The 18,126-nt window shown below is 38.7% G+C and overlaps 1 protein-coding gene across 5 annotated transcripts in view; it reads left to right on the forward strand.

Annotated features, from left to right (window-relative positions):
• The window catches only part of LOC132819698 (apoptosis-stimulating of p53 protein 2-like), a 115,524-nt gene extending 99,883 nt beyond the window's left edge, over positions 1 to 15,641 (forward strand). For all 5 annotated transcript variants that reach the window (XM_060831359.1, XM_060831360.1, XM_060831363.1 and 2 more), the window contains 5 exons: positions 4,794 to 4,931; positions 6,080 to 6,213; positions 10,231 to 10,397; positions 12,951 to 13,150; positions 14,111 to 15,641. In XM_060831359.1, the coding sequence (XP_060687342.1) occupies positions 4,794 to 4,931; positions 6,080 to 6,213; positions 10,231 to 10,397; positions 12,951 to 13,150; positions 14,111 to 14,152 (681 nt within the window). In that variant the 3' untranslated portion in view covers positions 14,153 to 15,641. The remainder of the gene's footprint in view (positions 1 to 4,793; positions 4,932 to 6,079; positions 6,214 to 10,230; positions 10,398 to 12,950; positions 13,151 to 14,110) is intronic.
• The last annotated feature ends 2,485 nt before the right edge of the window (positions 15,642 to 18,126 follow it).

Here is an 18,126-nt window from a genome sequence, read left to right on the forward strand (position 1 = left end):
CCCATTCCCCCACCCTATATTTAATGCACCCAAAACTATCGGCAATTTAGCATGGCCAATTCATTTTGCCTGCACATTTTTGGGTTGTGGGAAGAAACCCACACAGACACGGGGAAAATGTGCAAACTCCATATAGCCTCTGCATCGAACCCGAGTCCCTGGTGCTGTGACGCAGCAGTGCTAACCACTGAGCCACCGTGCCGCCGGTCCATGATGGAGAATCTGGCAAAATAAAACCATGAATGGAATGTAACACAGAATGGATTTTTCAATCCAATGATCATCCCATATAAATGTACAACCATACAATATAACTTGGACATATAAGTCTGTAAAACACTTTTTTTTTGCTTTTTTCTAATTTATGGCGTAGGACCTTTCAGATTATTTGACATGTTTTCCTTTTATTCTAATACAAAGAACTCTTATTCAAAAGTATGCCACAGAAAACTGAATTTTATAAAGTCGAAAATATATTGTGTACATTATCACCTCCCAAGTTTTTTCATATTTTTTATTATTCAATGAGAAGAGTGTGTCATTGGCAAGGCCAGAAATTAGTTCCCATCCATCTCAAACTGCTGCTGACTATATGGTGTCGGTGCATCAACAGTGCTGTTTGTAAGTTTCTAAGATTGGAATCCAGTGATAGTGAAGGAATGGCAATATAGTTCCAAGTCAGGGTGGTGTGTGGCTAGGAAGAGAAGCTGCATGGGTTCCCATGATCCTCCTTCCCTCATGCAAATGAAATAAGAATAAGAATCAGAATTTCTGATCCATGATTCATTGCTTACCAGTCTGGTGGTCATCCCGTAAATGATTTTCAAAGATTGCTGGATAAATTGGTAACTTCTGGTTTTGTTTTCCTCACCATCACCTTCACTAAAAGCTTTGAGTCACTGGTATCGTTTTAGAGATACTGACCTACGACATACCATGATTCATTCAATTTTTCAGTCTTGTTTGATAGCACTCCTGTGAAGATGTCTTACTACCATAGATTTTCTGCATAAATGTAGCTGCTTGTTGCTGACCAAGGTAGAGAATGGAAGCATTATATGACAACATCACCATCAGTTTGACTCATATGCATATCTGGTCTGCCCTATACCACCCACACACTCTTCCAACAATGGTCACTGAACAGTGATTGAATTTATAAAATAGCTTGGCAATTGTTTTCACTTCTTAACTTTGGGCTGTTAAGGTGTATTTTTGTTTGCCAATCTTAATTCACACCTTAAGTCTGTTCAGACCTCACTAACTTGTAGGGCTCAGTTGTTCACACGTAAACTTCTTGAGCTATTGGGGCAAGATTGGACAGACAATGGCACATGATACCATTCCTGGACTTGTAATCCAGAGACCCAGGTAATGTTCAAATGACTTTGGTTCAAATTCCACCACGACAGATGGTGAAATTTGAATTTGAAAAAAATGTCTGAAATTAAAACTCTCGATCCCTATGAAATGTTGTCGATTTTTGTTATTAAAAAAAAATCTGATTGACTCATGTCCTTTCGGAAGGAAATACCTCGTCTGCCCACTGTAATTTCAGACACCCAACGGTGTGATTGATCTTCAACTACCCTTTGAAATGGCCGCGCTGGCAATTTAATTGCAACAATCGCTACGAATCAAAAAAAGGAATGAAACTCAATAGATAACCTGACATTGATATAGTCACCAGAAACGACGACAACAGATATAGTCCTGTCAACCCTGCAAAGTCGGCCTTTGTAACTTCTGGGAGCTAGTGCCAAAATTGAGAGAACACTCTCAAACTAGTTAGTTAAGTAATATTTTGCTAATGAGTACGAGCTATGGTTCCGTGAGAATGACTGTCCCAGACAGCACCATCACCATCCCAGCAAAGGTGTCATGGTTTTCAGTCAGGGTGGAGTTACTCTAGACATTGTCAACGTTGACTCTGGACCCCAGAAGTCTCATGGCAACAAGTGAAATATGATTAAGGAAACCTTTTTTCCGATTACCACTTTATGCTCCCTATTACCTCCCTTTCTTCTGATAATGAATAAGTGCTCCTTCATGTTGACCACCACTTGGAGGAGACACTGAGGGTGGCAAAGGTGCAGAATGTACTTTGGGATAGCCACTTCAATGTCCATCACCAGGAGTGGTTCGGCAGCACCGCCACTGATGGCGCTGGTAAGAGTTCTAATGGACACCGCTGCTGAATTGGATGTGCAGCAAATGGTGAAGGCAGCAACAAGAGACAAATACATTCTCGGCCTCATCACTAATTTTTCTGCTACAGACAGATGTGACTTTATCAGTTTGGTAAGAGTGACCACCATACAGTCCTTGTGGAGTTGAAGCATTATATTCCCATTGTGGATGCACGCGAATGTGTGGTGTGTCAGTAACGTTCTGTTAATTGGGATAAATTTTGAATAGATTGAGAACTCAAGACTAAATGCCTACGAAATATTGTGGATAATCAGCTTTGTGCAGATTTGCACTGAAATAATGTGCAACCTCATAACCTGGCATATCCCACTCTAGTGTTACCAAGTCAGGAAATCTGTCTTGCTTGAATGAAGAGTGCAGATGGGCATCCCAAGGCCCAGTACCAGGCATACATGAATACAAGGTGTTGATCTGGTGAAAATGCAACTTTGCATGGCGAATGGCATAAATAATGAGTACTGGACAGGGCTAAATGATTCCACCATTAGCCGCGCTCTGGTCCTGCCACATTCAATCATGAATTGTTGTGGAGAATTAAATAACTCCGTGGAGAAGGCTCTAGGAATATCCCCATCCTGATCTGTGGGGAACCCCACCGTAAAAGAGAAGACCTGAGAATTTGTACGAGTTGTCAACTCAGGTGCTTATTGGGTAATTAAAATCAGTTTGGGAGGGAAAGCATTCTGCCAGTTGGAGTCATACAAAGGAAGATGACTGTGTCTCTTGGACGTCAGTCATCTCTGCAGGAGAGCCTCTGGGTATGTCCTAGACCCAATCATCTTTAGTTGCTTCATTGATGACTTTCCCTCTGTTACGAAATCAGACATGGGGATGTTTGCTGGTGACTGTAATGTTTAGCACTGTTTGTGACACTTCAGATATTGTAGCAGTCCATGCCCAAATGCAGCAAGACTTGAACATATCTCGGCTTGGGGAGTAATGTGGCAAACAACCGTACCACACAAGTAATAGACACTGACTGTCACCAACCATAGAGTATCCAACCATTGCCCCTTAACATTCAGTGACATTACCTTTGCAGTAGCCCTCACCATCAACATACTAGGTTTACCATTGATCTGAAACTGAACTGGACTAACCATATAAATACTGGAGCTACAAGGTCCGGTCACAGGCTCTCAATCCTGCATCTCTCGATTCCCCAAAGCCTGTCCACCAACTCCAAGAGAAAAATGTGATGGAATGAGTGCAGCTCCAACAATACTGAAGAAACTTGACAACATTTAGGAAAAATAAACCTGCTTGGTTGACAACATATTTACAAACAGTCACTCTCTCAACCACCGGCACAAGTGCACTGCAAAAATTTATCAAGTATTGTTTAGACAGCACCTTCAGAATCCACAACCACTGCCATCTAGGAAGACAGGGCAACTGTTACATGGAATACTTGCAAGTTCCCTCCAAGACATTCACCTCCTGCCTTGGGAATATATTGGGGCGAGCGTGAGGGTTGCAGATGCTGGAGATCAGAGTCCTATGTTTCTGATGAAGAGCTTATGCTCGAAACGTTAACTCTCCTTGTTAGGTTCTTTTCCTGAGGTTTCATACAGGAGATGCAATTCACACACACCAACTTATGCAAACAGTTCAAGTTTTTTAAGGCTTGTACAAGCTAGGTGACCACTTTTGACACACTTCACAGGCATACAAAGTCTAGTCAAAGTGAGGCCCTGAACAAAGAAAACATATCCCCTTTATAGAGGTCAGTTGGTCATGCTCACGGTTACTCTGGCCACTCTCCCACAGTCACGTGCCATTCAAGAAAACCCCTCAGCCACTCCCTCATGGTCACATGTTACCCCAGGTATGATGGTATGATGAGACCATCCTCTGAGATAATGTAAATGCCCTAAATCTGGGAAATCGGTATGCAAATGATTTCCTGACTCAGTGATTTTCCAAGACAATGTCGGTGTGATATACCAAGCTTCAGGGGATGACTAGAAAGCATTTCGTAATGGAAGAGATTGAATGATAGTTTAAGTTGATAATAGTAGGGGGAGTAGGAGCAAATGGCTGTTTAAATGGAATGGTAGTTGTCCGCATTGTTGCATGAATGTCGTTCCCACTGAGACAGAGTGCAGCTAAACTCTTTACTATTACATTAATGTCTAGAGAGAGAACACAATTTAATCTTGTAACATTATGTTCTGCCCCTCGGATGCTGCCTGACTGGCTATGCTTTTCTAGCGCCACACTTTTTGACTTGGGAATATGTTGCCACTTCTTCATTTTTTGCTGAATCAAAATTCTGGATCTCCCTCCCTAGTCGCACTGTGCGTGTATCTACATCACATAGGCTACAGTGATTCTAAAGGGCAGCTCACCATCACCACAAATACCTGAAGGGCAACCAGGGATATGAAAACATAATTGGACCAGCCAGCAAAGCTCATATCTCCTAAGGAAATAAACAAAAGCTCCCCAGTATCTCGTGCGCGTATTATTGGTTATTGCTGAGAGCCCAAATTATGTCTTGCACTAGACCCTTTGGGCAGAAGTATAGTTAATTGCCTAGTTGTTCATGTCCCAATTTATTTTGTTTTTGTTGGTTTCAGGGAAAGAGGACAAATCTGAAAAAGCTAGGCTCGGAACGTATTGGTCATGGAATGAGAGTTAAGTTCAATCCTCTAGCACTGTTGCTTGATTCTTCTCTGGAAGGTGAATTTGATCTAGTCCAGCGCATTATTTATGAGGTATGTTATGACCTTTGATGTCACTTGATATAAATTTTCATTCTATCCAGTTTTACTGGATCTGGAACAATTTGAACTGAAATTCAGACAAAGGGCTTTGTTTTATTCTTGGGGTTGAAGGGATTCTGCTCAATTGCTGTGAAGCTGGGTTGATGGCAAAGGGTGTGGGGGTAAACATGAAGGGTGTGCAATCTTAATCTACCCTTCGTTGAGTAACTAATTAGTTCTCAACCCAGCTATTCCTTTAAAGGGCAACTGCCCACTCCTTGCAACTGCTGGCTAATCACAAAGTTGGCAGATTACGGTTTTGGCATCGCTGCCAATGCCTGTGGTCACTTCTGGGACTGCACCTTGAAGAGGAGGATGCTAAAGAAGAATGCCATCCTCCCAACAAAGCAAAAACAGGACAGGTGGTGTTACTGAAGGGCAGTCAGTGTTGCCATGCAGTCTTCCGTGGGCTAAGGATGCCAGGAGAGACCCCCAAACCTGAACCACTGCTGTTCACGGATGGTCTCTCGACATTTAGACAGCTCACCCACCACTCAAAAAGTGCCAACAGTGGCAGCAAGAGGCTATAAGGACAACTGTCCTCCATTTTCTTACTGCTAATAAAATGTCATGGTAACGGAAAGGTGGTGGAAACTCCACTCCCATCTACCCATGATATCCTTTAGCCTCTCGCTGCATCCACAAGGGGCTGGAAAACTCAGCCCAGTGTTTACCTTTTATGCTTGATGGTTTCCTGCCAAGTATTATTTGCATGTGAGTCTTTTACTCCTACTTGACAGAATAAGGAGCATTGTGGGCAACTTGATTTAGAATGAATTTAATGCACATAATTAGTTTCATTCTTGGAAAAGCTGTAAACTATATGCTAATTTTTCAGAACTGATTTTCAAAATGTTGAAGAACTCAGTTGGAAAACAGTTGCTGAATTGGACTTTATTTCTCAATTTATCTGGACAATGCAGATGTCTCTAATTTGTGGTTGAATTGTGTTGGAAATTGTTCTAGATGTCAAGTATGTAACCGAGGAGCATTGCATTTGTTACTAATGATTGTGATTGCGCAACAACAATCAATTTTTGTCAATAATAGTTTTTAAAAAATCAGTCCATTATTGTTTGTGATCTGTTTTTCTCGTATAGGTGGAGGATCCTAGCCAACCAAATGATGAAGGAATTACAGCCCTACATAATGCTGTCTGTGCAGGTCACACAGAAATTGTGAAGTTCTTAGTACAGTTTGGGGTAAATGTTAATGCAGCAGATAGTGATGGATGGTGAGTTAGAAAATAAATATGGTTGATGTTTGTTGAGTCGCATGGTTATTTAATTCCAAGTGTATAATCATATTTTGTACAACAACTGGAGTATGTTCTTTCAGCATTGTGGGGGACAGTTTCTCAAAATACGTTTTTTATCAGAAAACTCAGTAGCTTAACAGAATTACATTGAATTTCTAAACAATAGGTAGTGCTTGAAGATATAAAATATGGTAAATAAAATATATTTGGAGAAAATAGTTCTTTTAGTTATTGCATATGGTTTGAATTTTCCTTCAGTTACTCTCACACACCTCACTCATTTTATGGTTACAATTATTGCCGAATTGAACAGATGGTGGCTTTCATAATTGGATTCATGGCAGAATTGCTGAACTTACAGAGTATTCAATTTTACCTGTGTGTTAATAAAGCCATCTCCTGACATATTTGTGATATCTTTTCATTATTGAAAATATGCTGAAGTAATTTTTATGCACTGTTAATATTTTGGGCGAAAGCATGTACAATTGTTTAAAAAGCCCGTTTCTACCATTAAACAATTCCAGATAATAAAACCTACATTTTAATAGTTAGGTACATGGAAGCCAACTGTTCATGCTCACAAGTTGATTTTTCCAAGGTGTCCAAACTGTACTTGATTTTGATTATTTTTAGATTTGTTTGTCTGTATGTATGCGCACTTACCAATCAAAATTCGATAGAGAAACAAGCTTTTGCTTCTCCTAAAATGTAGTTTAAACTCTGTACTTAAGGCCAACTTATTTTTGGTGTACACTGTCAGAATTTTTGGAGTATTTAATTTAATCACGTTAACTTTTGCTTCTCATTTGTAAGGGAGAAAATAAAATCTGCTAATATTGAGGTCATTGCTTACAAGCTTTTTACAAAGTTGTTTGTCTGAGAGACACATCATTCAGTGAAAGAGCTGTGCTACGAGTGTCCTTGAGAGTTCCAATTTCACTTCTTCTCCAAATTAGGACAAGCTTGCTATTGAAATGGAGTCGTTCAAATGTTGTGTAGCTAAAAGCCTGCTATTGTTTTGTCTTGAAATACAGACTTCTACTGTAAAATACTGAGTCACCTTTAAATAGCAGCTTAAGTATCTATGCTCTAGATTTAGATTAGATTACTTACAGTGTGGAAACAGGCCCTTCGGCCCAACAAGTCCACACCGACCTGCCGAAGCGTAACCCACCCAGACCCATTCTCCTACATTTACCCCTTCACCTAACACTATGGGCAATTTAGCATGGCCAATTCACCTAATCTGCACATTTTTGGATTGTGGGAGGAAACCGGAGCACCCGGAGGAAACCCACGCAGACACGGGGAGGATGTGCAAACTCCACATAGAGAGTTGCCTGAGGCAGGAATTGAACCCAGGTCTCTGGCGTTATGAGGCAGCAGTGCTAACCCACTCTGCCACCGTGCTGCCCACAAACCTCAACTTTGTACACCTCAAAAATAATGTAGCCTAAACATAGATTTTGTTTGTGTTCATAAAAATATTAACATGAAAAATAATCAAATTAGGTTAAAATAAGTAATCTGAAATTCTAACATGGCAAAAAAAAAGAGCTAATCTAGGAGAATGAGGCCATATGTTTAGGATTTGGAGATCGCGTATCCTTCAACTGTTCGTGTATCATTGACTATGAAGAACTCGAGAGACTGTGGTAAGATTATTACCAAGCTGAATAAGAGAAGTGCAAGGGTAGATTTAAAAAAGAATCAAATTATCAGCTAACAGAAAAAGAACCCACAAGTCTCTTATAAATTGCAATATAGTAAAAAGATAGTCACAAGAAGGTTAGAGTGATTAGAGATCTGAAAGGAGATCACTTATGGATACAGAGAGCAGTGCTGAAGTATTAAATGAATATTTTAAAGTCTTATCAAGAATTGAGTATGTCCACACCGAACTGTATCACCCCACTTCTGACTTTACAGTGGAGACAAGGTGAAGCAGCTGAAGATGTCTGGCCATAGGGTGACCAATCTTTTAAGTACTCTTTCTTTATATTTGTCCTGTCCTATGTATTAACTGTCTACTTCTTTACTGGTATATTGACAGCATTGTCTCATCTCATGATGACACAACTGGACTAGCCATATAACTACAAGAGCAGGTCAGAGGCTAGGAATTCTGTGGCAAGTAACATTCATCCTGACTCCATAAAGTCTGTTCATCATCTATAAAGTGCAAGTCAGGAATATGATCCAATTCTCCCACTTGCCTGGATGAATGCTGCTCCAACAACACTTGAAGCTTGACACTATCCAGGACAAAGCAGCACCCTGATTGGCACCATACAAGCATTTAGTCCCTCCAGCAATGCAGTAGTATGTACCATCTACAAGATGCACCTTCAACGGTGCCTATCCATATTTGCAAACTCTGCCATGTAAAGCATAAAGGTTGTTGGTGAAGGGGAGTACCACCACCTGCAAATGCCCCCCAATTCACGCACTGTTCCAACTTGGAAATGAGTTATCATTCTCTTTGGTTGATGGGTCAAAATCCTGGAATTCATCCTTTAACAGCAATGTTGGTATACCTATATCACAAGAACCACAATGATTCAAGAAGGCAGTTCACCTTCCTGCCGAAATTTAAGGATGGGCAATAAATCCTGGCTTAGCCAGCCATGTTTCTATCCAGTGAATGAAAATGGGGATGGAAGTGACTGATTTGATCCATCTTACTTATGTGAGAGACATAAGGGCAATGATTACAGGGTCTCTAATAACAATCTTCCAGTTTTTTCTTCAATTTGAGAATATGGTCAAACCAATAGAGGATTGTAAATATTACGTCACTGTGCAAAAATAGAAGGTAAACCCAGCAGTGACCTGTCAGTCAGCCTGACATCAGTGATTAGGAAACTTCCAGAGACAATCCATGACAAAGTCTAAAAATAAAAGCATTCAAGTTTTGTTAGAGGTAAATCATGTTTGAATAGCTTGATTGAATTATAGAGTCAAAGAGGTGTACAGCATGGGAATAGACCCTTTGGTCCAACTTGTCCATGCCGACCAGATAGCCCAACCCAATCTCGTCCCAACTGCCAGCTCCAGGCCAATATCCCTCCAAACTCTTCCTATTCATATGCCCATTCAGATGCCTTTTAAATGTTGCAATTGTACTATCCTCCATCACTTCCTCTGGCAGTTCATTCCAAACACATACCCCCTCTGCATGAAACAGTTGCCATTTAAGTCCCTTTTCTATCTTTCCCCTCTCACCCTAAACCTGTGCCCTCTAGTTCTGGATTCCCCCACCCCAGGGAAAAGACCTTGTCTATTTATCCTATCCATGTCCCTCGTGATTTTATAAACCTCTATAAGGTAACCCTTCAGCCTCCGACACTCCAGGGAAAACAGCCCTAGCCTATTCAACCTCTCCCTATAGCTCAAATCTTCCAACCTTGGCAACATCCTTGTAAATCTTCTTTTGAAACAACAGAAAGGATTAATTAGAGGAAGGTGGTTCTTCATGGTACATGTGGACTGAAAAAGCAGATAATTGGCAAATTAAAACATTGGAATTAAAGAGCCATTGGCACGATGCAAAATTGATGGAGGGTGAAAAAGAATAAGGTGTTAGTGTCCTCTTATGTTTCAGACTGGCGGGAATTATGAAGTCATGTTTCCATGGGATGATCTGGAATGAATAGCAATATGGTGAAAGTATATTCAGTAGGAACATTGAAAAGAAATTGAGTATAAACGTGAAGCTTTCTTTCACGGCTATTAAGGATAAAAAGCAGGAGAGTAGTATTAATTGAATGGAGCCAACCCATGCGCAATGGGTACTCTGTGCATCGCTCTATGATTGGGAATACTTTAATGTGTCTCACCTGATGATTCCAGATACTGTTCATGATGACTGTGTTAAGAACCCTCTCTTATCTTTTTCTTTCAGATTGAGCAACAGCTTGTGAGAAAAGTGAATCTTTAAAACATGTTTGAGTTTACTAAATATCACTAACTCTTAATTTCCTTCTTTAGGACCCCTTTGCATTGTGCAGCCTCCTGTAATAATGTGCAAGTTTGCAAGTTCCTAGTTGAATCTGGAGCAGCAGTATTTGCTACAACCTACAGTGACCTGCAGACTGCTGCTGATAAATGTGAGGAAATGGAGGAGGGTTATATCCAATGCTCTCAGTTTCTATATGGTATGTGTTGTAGTATTTGATGGACTGTTGTTACAACTCTGCTTTTCTTTATTTCTTCCTGAAACCTTACTCCATAGTATAGTTGTCTTCTGTCTTGATTTCTTGTTTCCACTATTCTACAATTTCAGACAACAATTTTGACACTTTTGCTTCTGCTCTTTCCATTTCTGAGTACATTCCATGGGCCAAATATGTTATCTCAATGCACATTATTATTTTGTTTTGTGGTTTCATGTATATTAACTACTTCTGACTGAAGCAATACCCATGGTTCTTTGTAACTTGGGTAGCTGTTCTTCATGAGCATTATGCAAGAATACTTTGGATTGTCTGAGCTGTCTATCTGTTGGTTAATAAGCCTTTCTTGAAATTGCCCATATTACAGATGCAAAATGGGTATGACATGATGGACAAAGTAGCCTTTCATTACATGTTAGAAGTGTGCCTAATACCACAACCAAGTCTTGTAATGTTGAGTTGCTTTGATTTGAGTGCTGTTAGCTCACTGTGTTCAGGAGAATGTCTTATTATATTGTGACTTATTTTGTTACAGGAGGATTTGATTGTAGGAATAAAGCTATCACACTGCATTTGAGTGCATCCTGTTTCAGGACATACTTGCCATTGAGGGGTGCAGCAGAGGTGCACCAAACTAATTGCTGGGGGAGAAGAGCTGTCTTGAGGAAATTTGCTGGTTTAGAGCAGAGTGGTTACTTCCTTCAAGTATGAATTAGAGGAATTTATGGGAGGGGGGAGGCTGCAGAAAAGGTGTTTCTTTTTGTTGGGTATTCTGTAGAGCTAGGGAACAGGGTCTCAGAATATGACACAGGCTATTTAAGAGTGAGTTGATGTTTTTCTTCAGTCGCAGAGGGTTGAATCATTGAAAATGCCCCAGAGAACTGTGCAGGTTCAGTCTTGGGGTATGTTCAAGACTGAGATCAATAGATTTCTACATAAGAAATCTTGGAATATTAAGGTAGTGCTGGAAAATGGTTTTGAAGGAGAAGATGAGTCATGATCTCATTGAATGGCCTACTCCTGCTTCTATTTCTTATGTTCTTAACCATTGATCCTCAAAGGAACCGTCACCAACATGAAAAGTATTTATTTTTAAAAATTATCTCCAAGTGACATGTAAAGCGTCAAGAACAGTTGTGCATGTGTGCTTGGTCCATACTGTTTCCCTTAACAAGTACATGACTGCTCTTGATGCTTTTTTAGCCGTTGGCAGGAACTTGGATCTTTTAAAAAGGCTTTTTAATATATGGTGTAATGAAGATTCATGGTTTTACTTGGAAACTTATGTTTTGAAGTTGAAGAAAATGAATAGCTTTATGTTTGACTTACTGGAAGAAGAACAATGTTATTGGATTTTGTGTGGTGCAAGTAAGCCTGGAAATTTTTATTTGTTTAATGAGGTAGTTAAATTCTTGAGGTGAACATTCAGTGCTATAGTTTTTTTTAAAAAAGGCAGAAGTCATGTGACAGGAATCCACTAGCACAAAGTCAGAACAATCCTGAAGCATAGCCAATAAACAGGTTCAATCCCAGAGAAGAGGTTCTTAACAGCAGAAGTGCTGTTAATTTAGCAGTGTGCAGGCAGTCATGGCTAAAGCAAAGTCCTGAGTGCCTTCGAAGTTAATAAGAAAAGCTGGAGAATCAGAAGACTTTAAAACATGAATGAGCAAGACATCCTATCAGGCTGTTAAGAATATAGATTAAGGAATGCATGCTGAGATTTCAGTTTGTTTCAGGGTCTCCAGAAGAGGCAATAATGAAAGGAAATAGCATTGAGTGAATACAAAAGTTTTCCAAACGGAAACCAAAAACAACATTGCCATCTGAGCAAGGGGTCTTGGCAAAATGGCACGGTGACCTTTCAGAGATTTTGATATCTGCAGTGTTGTAAGAGAGTTCAATCTTTCTCTCTGATATTCATAATAAGATTGTTTCAAGTAGTTGCTACATTGTGTAATACAATATTTTTCTTTTATTTAATAAACTTTTCTGTTCTTTTGTTACAAATAATTGGTAGCCTCTTGTGAATATGTTCAGTAATCACCACGGTAAATGAAAAGAAAAATAAAACTTATTTCTCAAGCCAGTCCTGACTCTAGGGTCTGGCTTGTCCAGTATTAACATCATTTGGGATCATGACAGTCTCACACTATATTGGAACTTGCAATGTAAATGTTTCCCAAGGGAATTCCAATGTTCATGTTCAATTCTTGCATGTGTATTTTTCCAGTAATAGCAATAAGTAATTGGAATTCCACTGTAATACTTCAGTGTCGCTCTGTGTCACTAGAAGCTGATAATGTTCTTATTTTGTTTCTAAGCATTCGTATGTTGGATTTCTGCACTTTAGAAGCTTTATTTTCATTTCCAATAATCCAGCAGAAGTGTTTGAATTTTGACTTAAACTGTGAACTGAGACTGTCTAGTTGTGATCCATGTATCAGGAGCCTATGAAATGTTTCTGGGAAATTAATCCTGTAATTGGCTTGGTAGGGAAGTAAAACTACTGAAATATATGTTCGCTTCTTCCTTCAGGTGTGCAAGAGAAAATGGGCATAATGAACAGAGGAGTAGTGTATGGTCTGTGGGATTATGAATCTCAAACTGAAGATGAGTTACCATTTAAGGAAGGAGACTGTATGTCAATTATCCGGCGAGAAGATGAAGTTGAGATTGAATGGTGGTGGGCACGACTAAATGATGGGGAAGGATATGTGCCGCGCAACTTACTTGGTGTAGGTTTTTCCAAGAATAAGACCTGTTTTTTTTTGAGATGTTATTAATTTATTGTGGTGAAATATTGAAAGGGAACCAACTAGTGTAGGGGAACCAAAATGGTAGTTGTGAACATCAGTGGTTTCAATATTCAATTGAAGTTTAATATATAATAAATAATTGCTACCTAATGTATATTCTCTGAAAATGAATCCCCCCCCACTATGCTTGGGCATTAATTGGCTGCAGATTACCTACTATTGGAAGATGGAGCCATACAGCACAGCAACAGACCCTTCAGTCCAACTCATCCGTGCCGACCAGAAATCCTAAATTGATCTAGTCTCATTTGGCCCATATCCCTCTAAACAATTCCAATTCATATACCCGTCCAGATGCCTTTTAAATATTGTAATTGCACCAGACTTCACCACTTGCTGTGGCAGTTCATTCCATGCACACATCAACCTCTTTGTGAAAATGTTGCCCATCAGATCTCTTTTAAATCTTTTCCCCCTCACTTTAAACCTATGCCCTCGTAGGTTTCCCATACACGGACTCCCCTACAAGGGGAAAAGACCTTGACTATTCATGTCCCTCATTCTTTATAAAGTCACCCCTCAGCCTCCAGTGCACCAAAGCAGAACCAAGCGTAGCTTGTGTAAGTAATTTTTTCTTTGCTTTTCTTTCTGTATCCTTCTTGAAGTTGATGGCACTTGCTGAGCATTGTTCCATCAACCAACACCAATTCATGAGTATAATTTAGCTTTGGTTCCATAGTTGTTCTGGATTTAATATTCTACATAAGCTAATGAGTGATAAACAATTTGGGAAATGCACTGAGAGTTTAATTTGTTAGGACTTCATGGCACAGTAGTAGTGTGTGGGATCCATTTGGACCAAGCTGCATCAAAATATCTCTGATGAGGAAAATAACTACATTTTAAGTTGATTGACTCCTTCTGTTGTTCCTTTTACAGCTTTATCCAAGGATTAAACCAAGACAGCGAACTCTGGCATAAAGTGCTTGTGTGAAAACACTACAGATGAAGACCACAAACCCTGTACCAATTCAAATCCACAAAATGTCTGCATTAAAATGGTGACCTCCAGACTAAATGAAGGAAAATTCAATGGACATAGTGAATGCTTCTGTAATGAAGTGAGCATTTTTTTGTTGTTCAGTGTTAATAATCACCTAATATAAATGGTGAACTGAAGGTTTTTTTTGACAAAGCTGTTTATTTTGGTGCATTTAAAATACTTTGTAGATTTAGAACATTGTAAGAGACTTAAAGTAGATAAAAGCACAGATAATGAGGTAAAGAATCAACAATCTTAATTTGTTTTCCCTCCAACTTAGGTTAAAATACAGAATTTTTACTGCTGTTGTTATATTGGAAGGGTGCTAACTGTATGCAGGAGTTGTTTGGTTGTTTTATGGTATGAATAATCAAACCAGCTTAGTTTACTGGAAATGTTTTAGAGAGACTGAAATAGGATGTTTTCTGAGCAGAATTTGGATTCTTGTTTAAAATAGCTCCATGTCGGATTGCAGAAAATTCAAGCATTAATGCCCTTAGCTTAGCTTATAATCATTTTTTTTGTAACTAATCAACAATGATTGTCATCTAGACATCCTTCTCTTGAGTATAATGTAACCATGGCATTGCACATTCCAAAGCATGCATCCAGAATTTTGAAAGCAAAGTGTGTTAAGCTCTTTCAAAGCTTGTTTTCATAATTTAATCTGACACAGGCTCAACATAGTATTTTGAAGATGACACTACAATTTGTCTTGCTAAAACCTGTTTGTGTTTCAGACTGCATTAGCCCTGTTGCCTTTAATGAAGAATTTCAATTCTAATTTGAATTTTACGTATTGATTTGTATTTAATAATGATGAGCATGGCTGATAGTATTTTAAACTTTACAAGAAACCCATCCAGTTGTTTAAAGGGGTGATATTAAATATAGTCATTTGAAAATGCTTTGTAATAATTTTGCACACTAAAGTATATATGTTGTAATCAATCACAATTTTATATTCATTTTACTTCAGTTTTCCTTTGTCACTGAAATATCTTTAGCTGCTTACCTGGCATAGTGTAAAACTATTTGCATCTTCTGTATTAATGCAATTGAGAATTTTTCATAAGCATTTAGTAGTTTTATTTTAAAACTCGGCATTTAATTCCTCACAAAACCAAAAATATTTGTGGAAAAATATTAATGCCATTGTCATTCAAATGGTTTTAGGTCCTCCATTTTCAGAGCTCTGGGTGTTTATTTTTACTTTTACTTTAAGACATATTAAATGTATATGCTCAAAAGTTCATGATTTGAGGTGGAAATCTCCCCATTCCTGTGGTTTGCTATGGATCCCTCACACATTGATTAGTTTGTCACTTAGTATTTTCCTTACCTAATGGTAAATAATTATTCAACATTTACTGCCCTTTATTAGCCATGTTGTTTGTTGTATCAATAAAGAAGTCGAGTACTATCACCTATGGATGAATACAACTTTTATAACTCATTTTTCTTACATTTTAATTTTAATGTATCATAATTTCTATTTCAAAATACAACATTGATTAATGTCTTGTAAAGGTAAGAAAATGCAATAAAAGCCGAAAATAGCACTTATTTACAGTAGTTCTAGGTAAAAATGCTGAAAAATTATTAGTTGAAACCCCTCCTTGAATAAAGAGTACCTCCTATCTAGACATTTATGTAGTTTACTTCGGAACAATAAGAGGTCATTCAACCCTTCAAGCTGTTATTTGTCATTCACTTGGACCATTTTGGTTTCATATCCTTTAATACCTTTACCTATCAAAAATCTGTGAATCTCAGTTTCAAATGTATCATTGACCTAGGCTGAATAGCTTTTTGGCAGGGAGGAAATTGGAGATTTCCACAACTTGTTAAGTGAAGATGTGCTTTCTGCATCTCCTCTGAATGGACCAGCACTAATTTTAATGTCATGCACCCTGTTCTGAATTTTTCCAAGAAAGGTTTCCATTAAATATTTCATTATTTTATTTGATTTGTTACTGTCACCTGTACTGGGTTACAGTGAAAAACGTTGACTTCTGTGCTTTACTGGCAGATCGTATTATACAAGTGCATCAGAATAACGGAACAGAGTGCAGGGTATAGGGTTGCCAAGGTGTAGAGATCAGCAATAATATTAAGACGTCCATTCAAAAGTCTGATAACAGTGGGGGAAGAAGCTATTCTTGAATCTTTTCAAATGTGACTTCAAAATTTTATATCTTCTGAATGATAGAAGAGGGTGGAAGTGAGTGTAAATGAGGTGCAAGGAGTCTTTGATTATGTTAGTTGTTTTCCCAATGTAGCAGAAATTATGGATGAAGTCAATGGATTGGAGGCTGGTTTATGTGATGGACTGGACAGTGTTCATAACTCTCTGTAGTTTCTTGCAATATTTGAAAGAACAGTTGCCATAGCATCCAGATAGGATACATTCTGTGGTGCATCTGCAAAAATTTGAAAGAGGCATTATTGACATGCCGAATTTCCTTAACCACCTGAGGAAGTAGAGGCAATGTGCTTCCTTGCCAACATGAATGCACCAGGACAGATTGTTGGTGATCGTTCCTCCCAAGAACTTGGTGATCTCAACCACCTCCACCTTAGCAGCGTTGATGTAGAGAGGGATGTGCTTTCCACTCCGCTTTCTGAAGTCAGTGATCAGCTCCTTTGTTTTGCTGACATTGTTAGAGAGATTGTTGTCTTTCCACCATACTGCTTAGCACTGTGTCTCCTTTCTGTACTCCATCTTGTTGTTGTTTGAAGTTTGACCTACAAAGGTGGTGTCGTCAGCAAAGTTGTAAATTGATTTGGTGTGGAATTTGGCTGCAGTGTCATGTGTGTATAAGTATAGTAGGAGGCTGAATATACAGCCTTGTGGGGCACCAGTGTTGAGAATTATCGTGGATGAGGTGTTGTCGCTTGTCCTTACTGACTGCAGTCTGTTGGTCTGGAAGTTGAAAATCCAATTACAGAGTGGGGAGCAGAGACCTATGTCCCAAAGTTTTTCAAATAATATTATTTTCAAATAACTTGATCGGATTGCTCCTTCATCATTGTGTAGGCTTTATTCCTTCATAATTTAATCATTTCCTGGGATGTGGCACCCAAAACTATATGCAGATTTAGTCTACTCAGAATCTTACGCAATTGAAGTATAACTTCAATCCCTTTGAATTCAATTCCTTTATGATAAAGTGTAGTATTCTCTTACTCATGTAAGTTATTTTTGTACCTGTACATTTTATCTTTTTTAAAGCAATTCTGAAAATTGAATCTGGTTTCTGATGTGATAGTCTTCTCTGGTTGAAGAATGCTTGTTTGGAACTACCTGTTTGCAAGGACAGTTTTTCCCGATCCAGGTGGTCACAAAATGTAATGGCCAATTTAGGTAAGCTTAGCAATTTTAAACAATTGTCAAGAATTAGAATTCAACTTAGACCCTTAAGTGATAACTGACATTCTTAACTGTCAGTGAACTTTGCAAGTTGTGCCTACAATATAGAGTTTTATTTCTTAATTATAGTCTTTGGAGTGGATATTTAGTCTAGACCTAATTATGCAGCCAGTATACCCCTAAACCAAGAGGTCCAACGATTGAACGAATTTGGCCCTTGGGTCTCAGCTAGATAGTTGCATGAGATTCTGGTGTTGGTTGCACCTTGACTTGAACTCCAGTGATTGATTGAGTCTTTGTTGGGCTGACTTGTTTGCTGGTAGTGACCTGCTGTTTAGATCTAGGACGAGAAAAGAAGCAATATATGTTGTAGGCGCAAAGAGACAGCAACAATAATTTTGTAGCTGGGGAAAACATTCCACAGGAAGGTTTATTTTTAATTTTTCCTCAAATTTTCTTATGCAAATTGGATGTCTGTAGGATCCTGAGCAAGTTAGACCCAATATCTCCCACATTCATTAAGTATGAATTTTGAAAAAT

The sequence above is a fragment of the Hemiscyllium ocellatum genome, chromosome 10 (assembly GCF_020745735.1).
Source record: "Hemiscyllium ocellatum isolate sHemOce1 chromosome 10, sHemOce1.pat.X.cur, whole genome shotgun sequence".
Taxonomy (NCBI): domain Eukaryota; kingdom Metazoa; phylum Chordata; class Chondrichthyes; order Orectolobiformes; family Hemiscylliidae; genus Hemiscyllium; species Hemiscyllium ocellatum.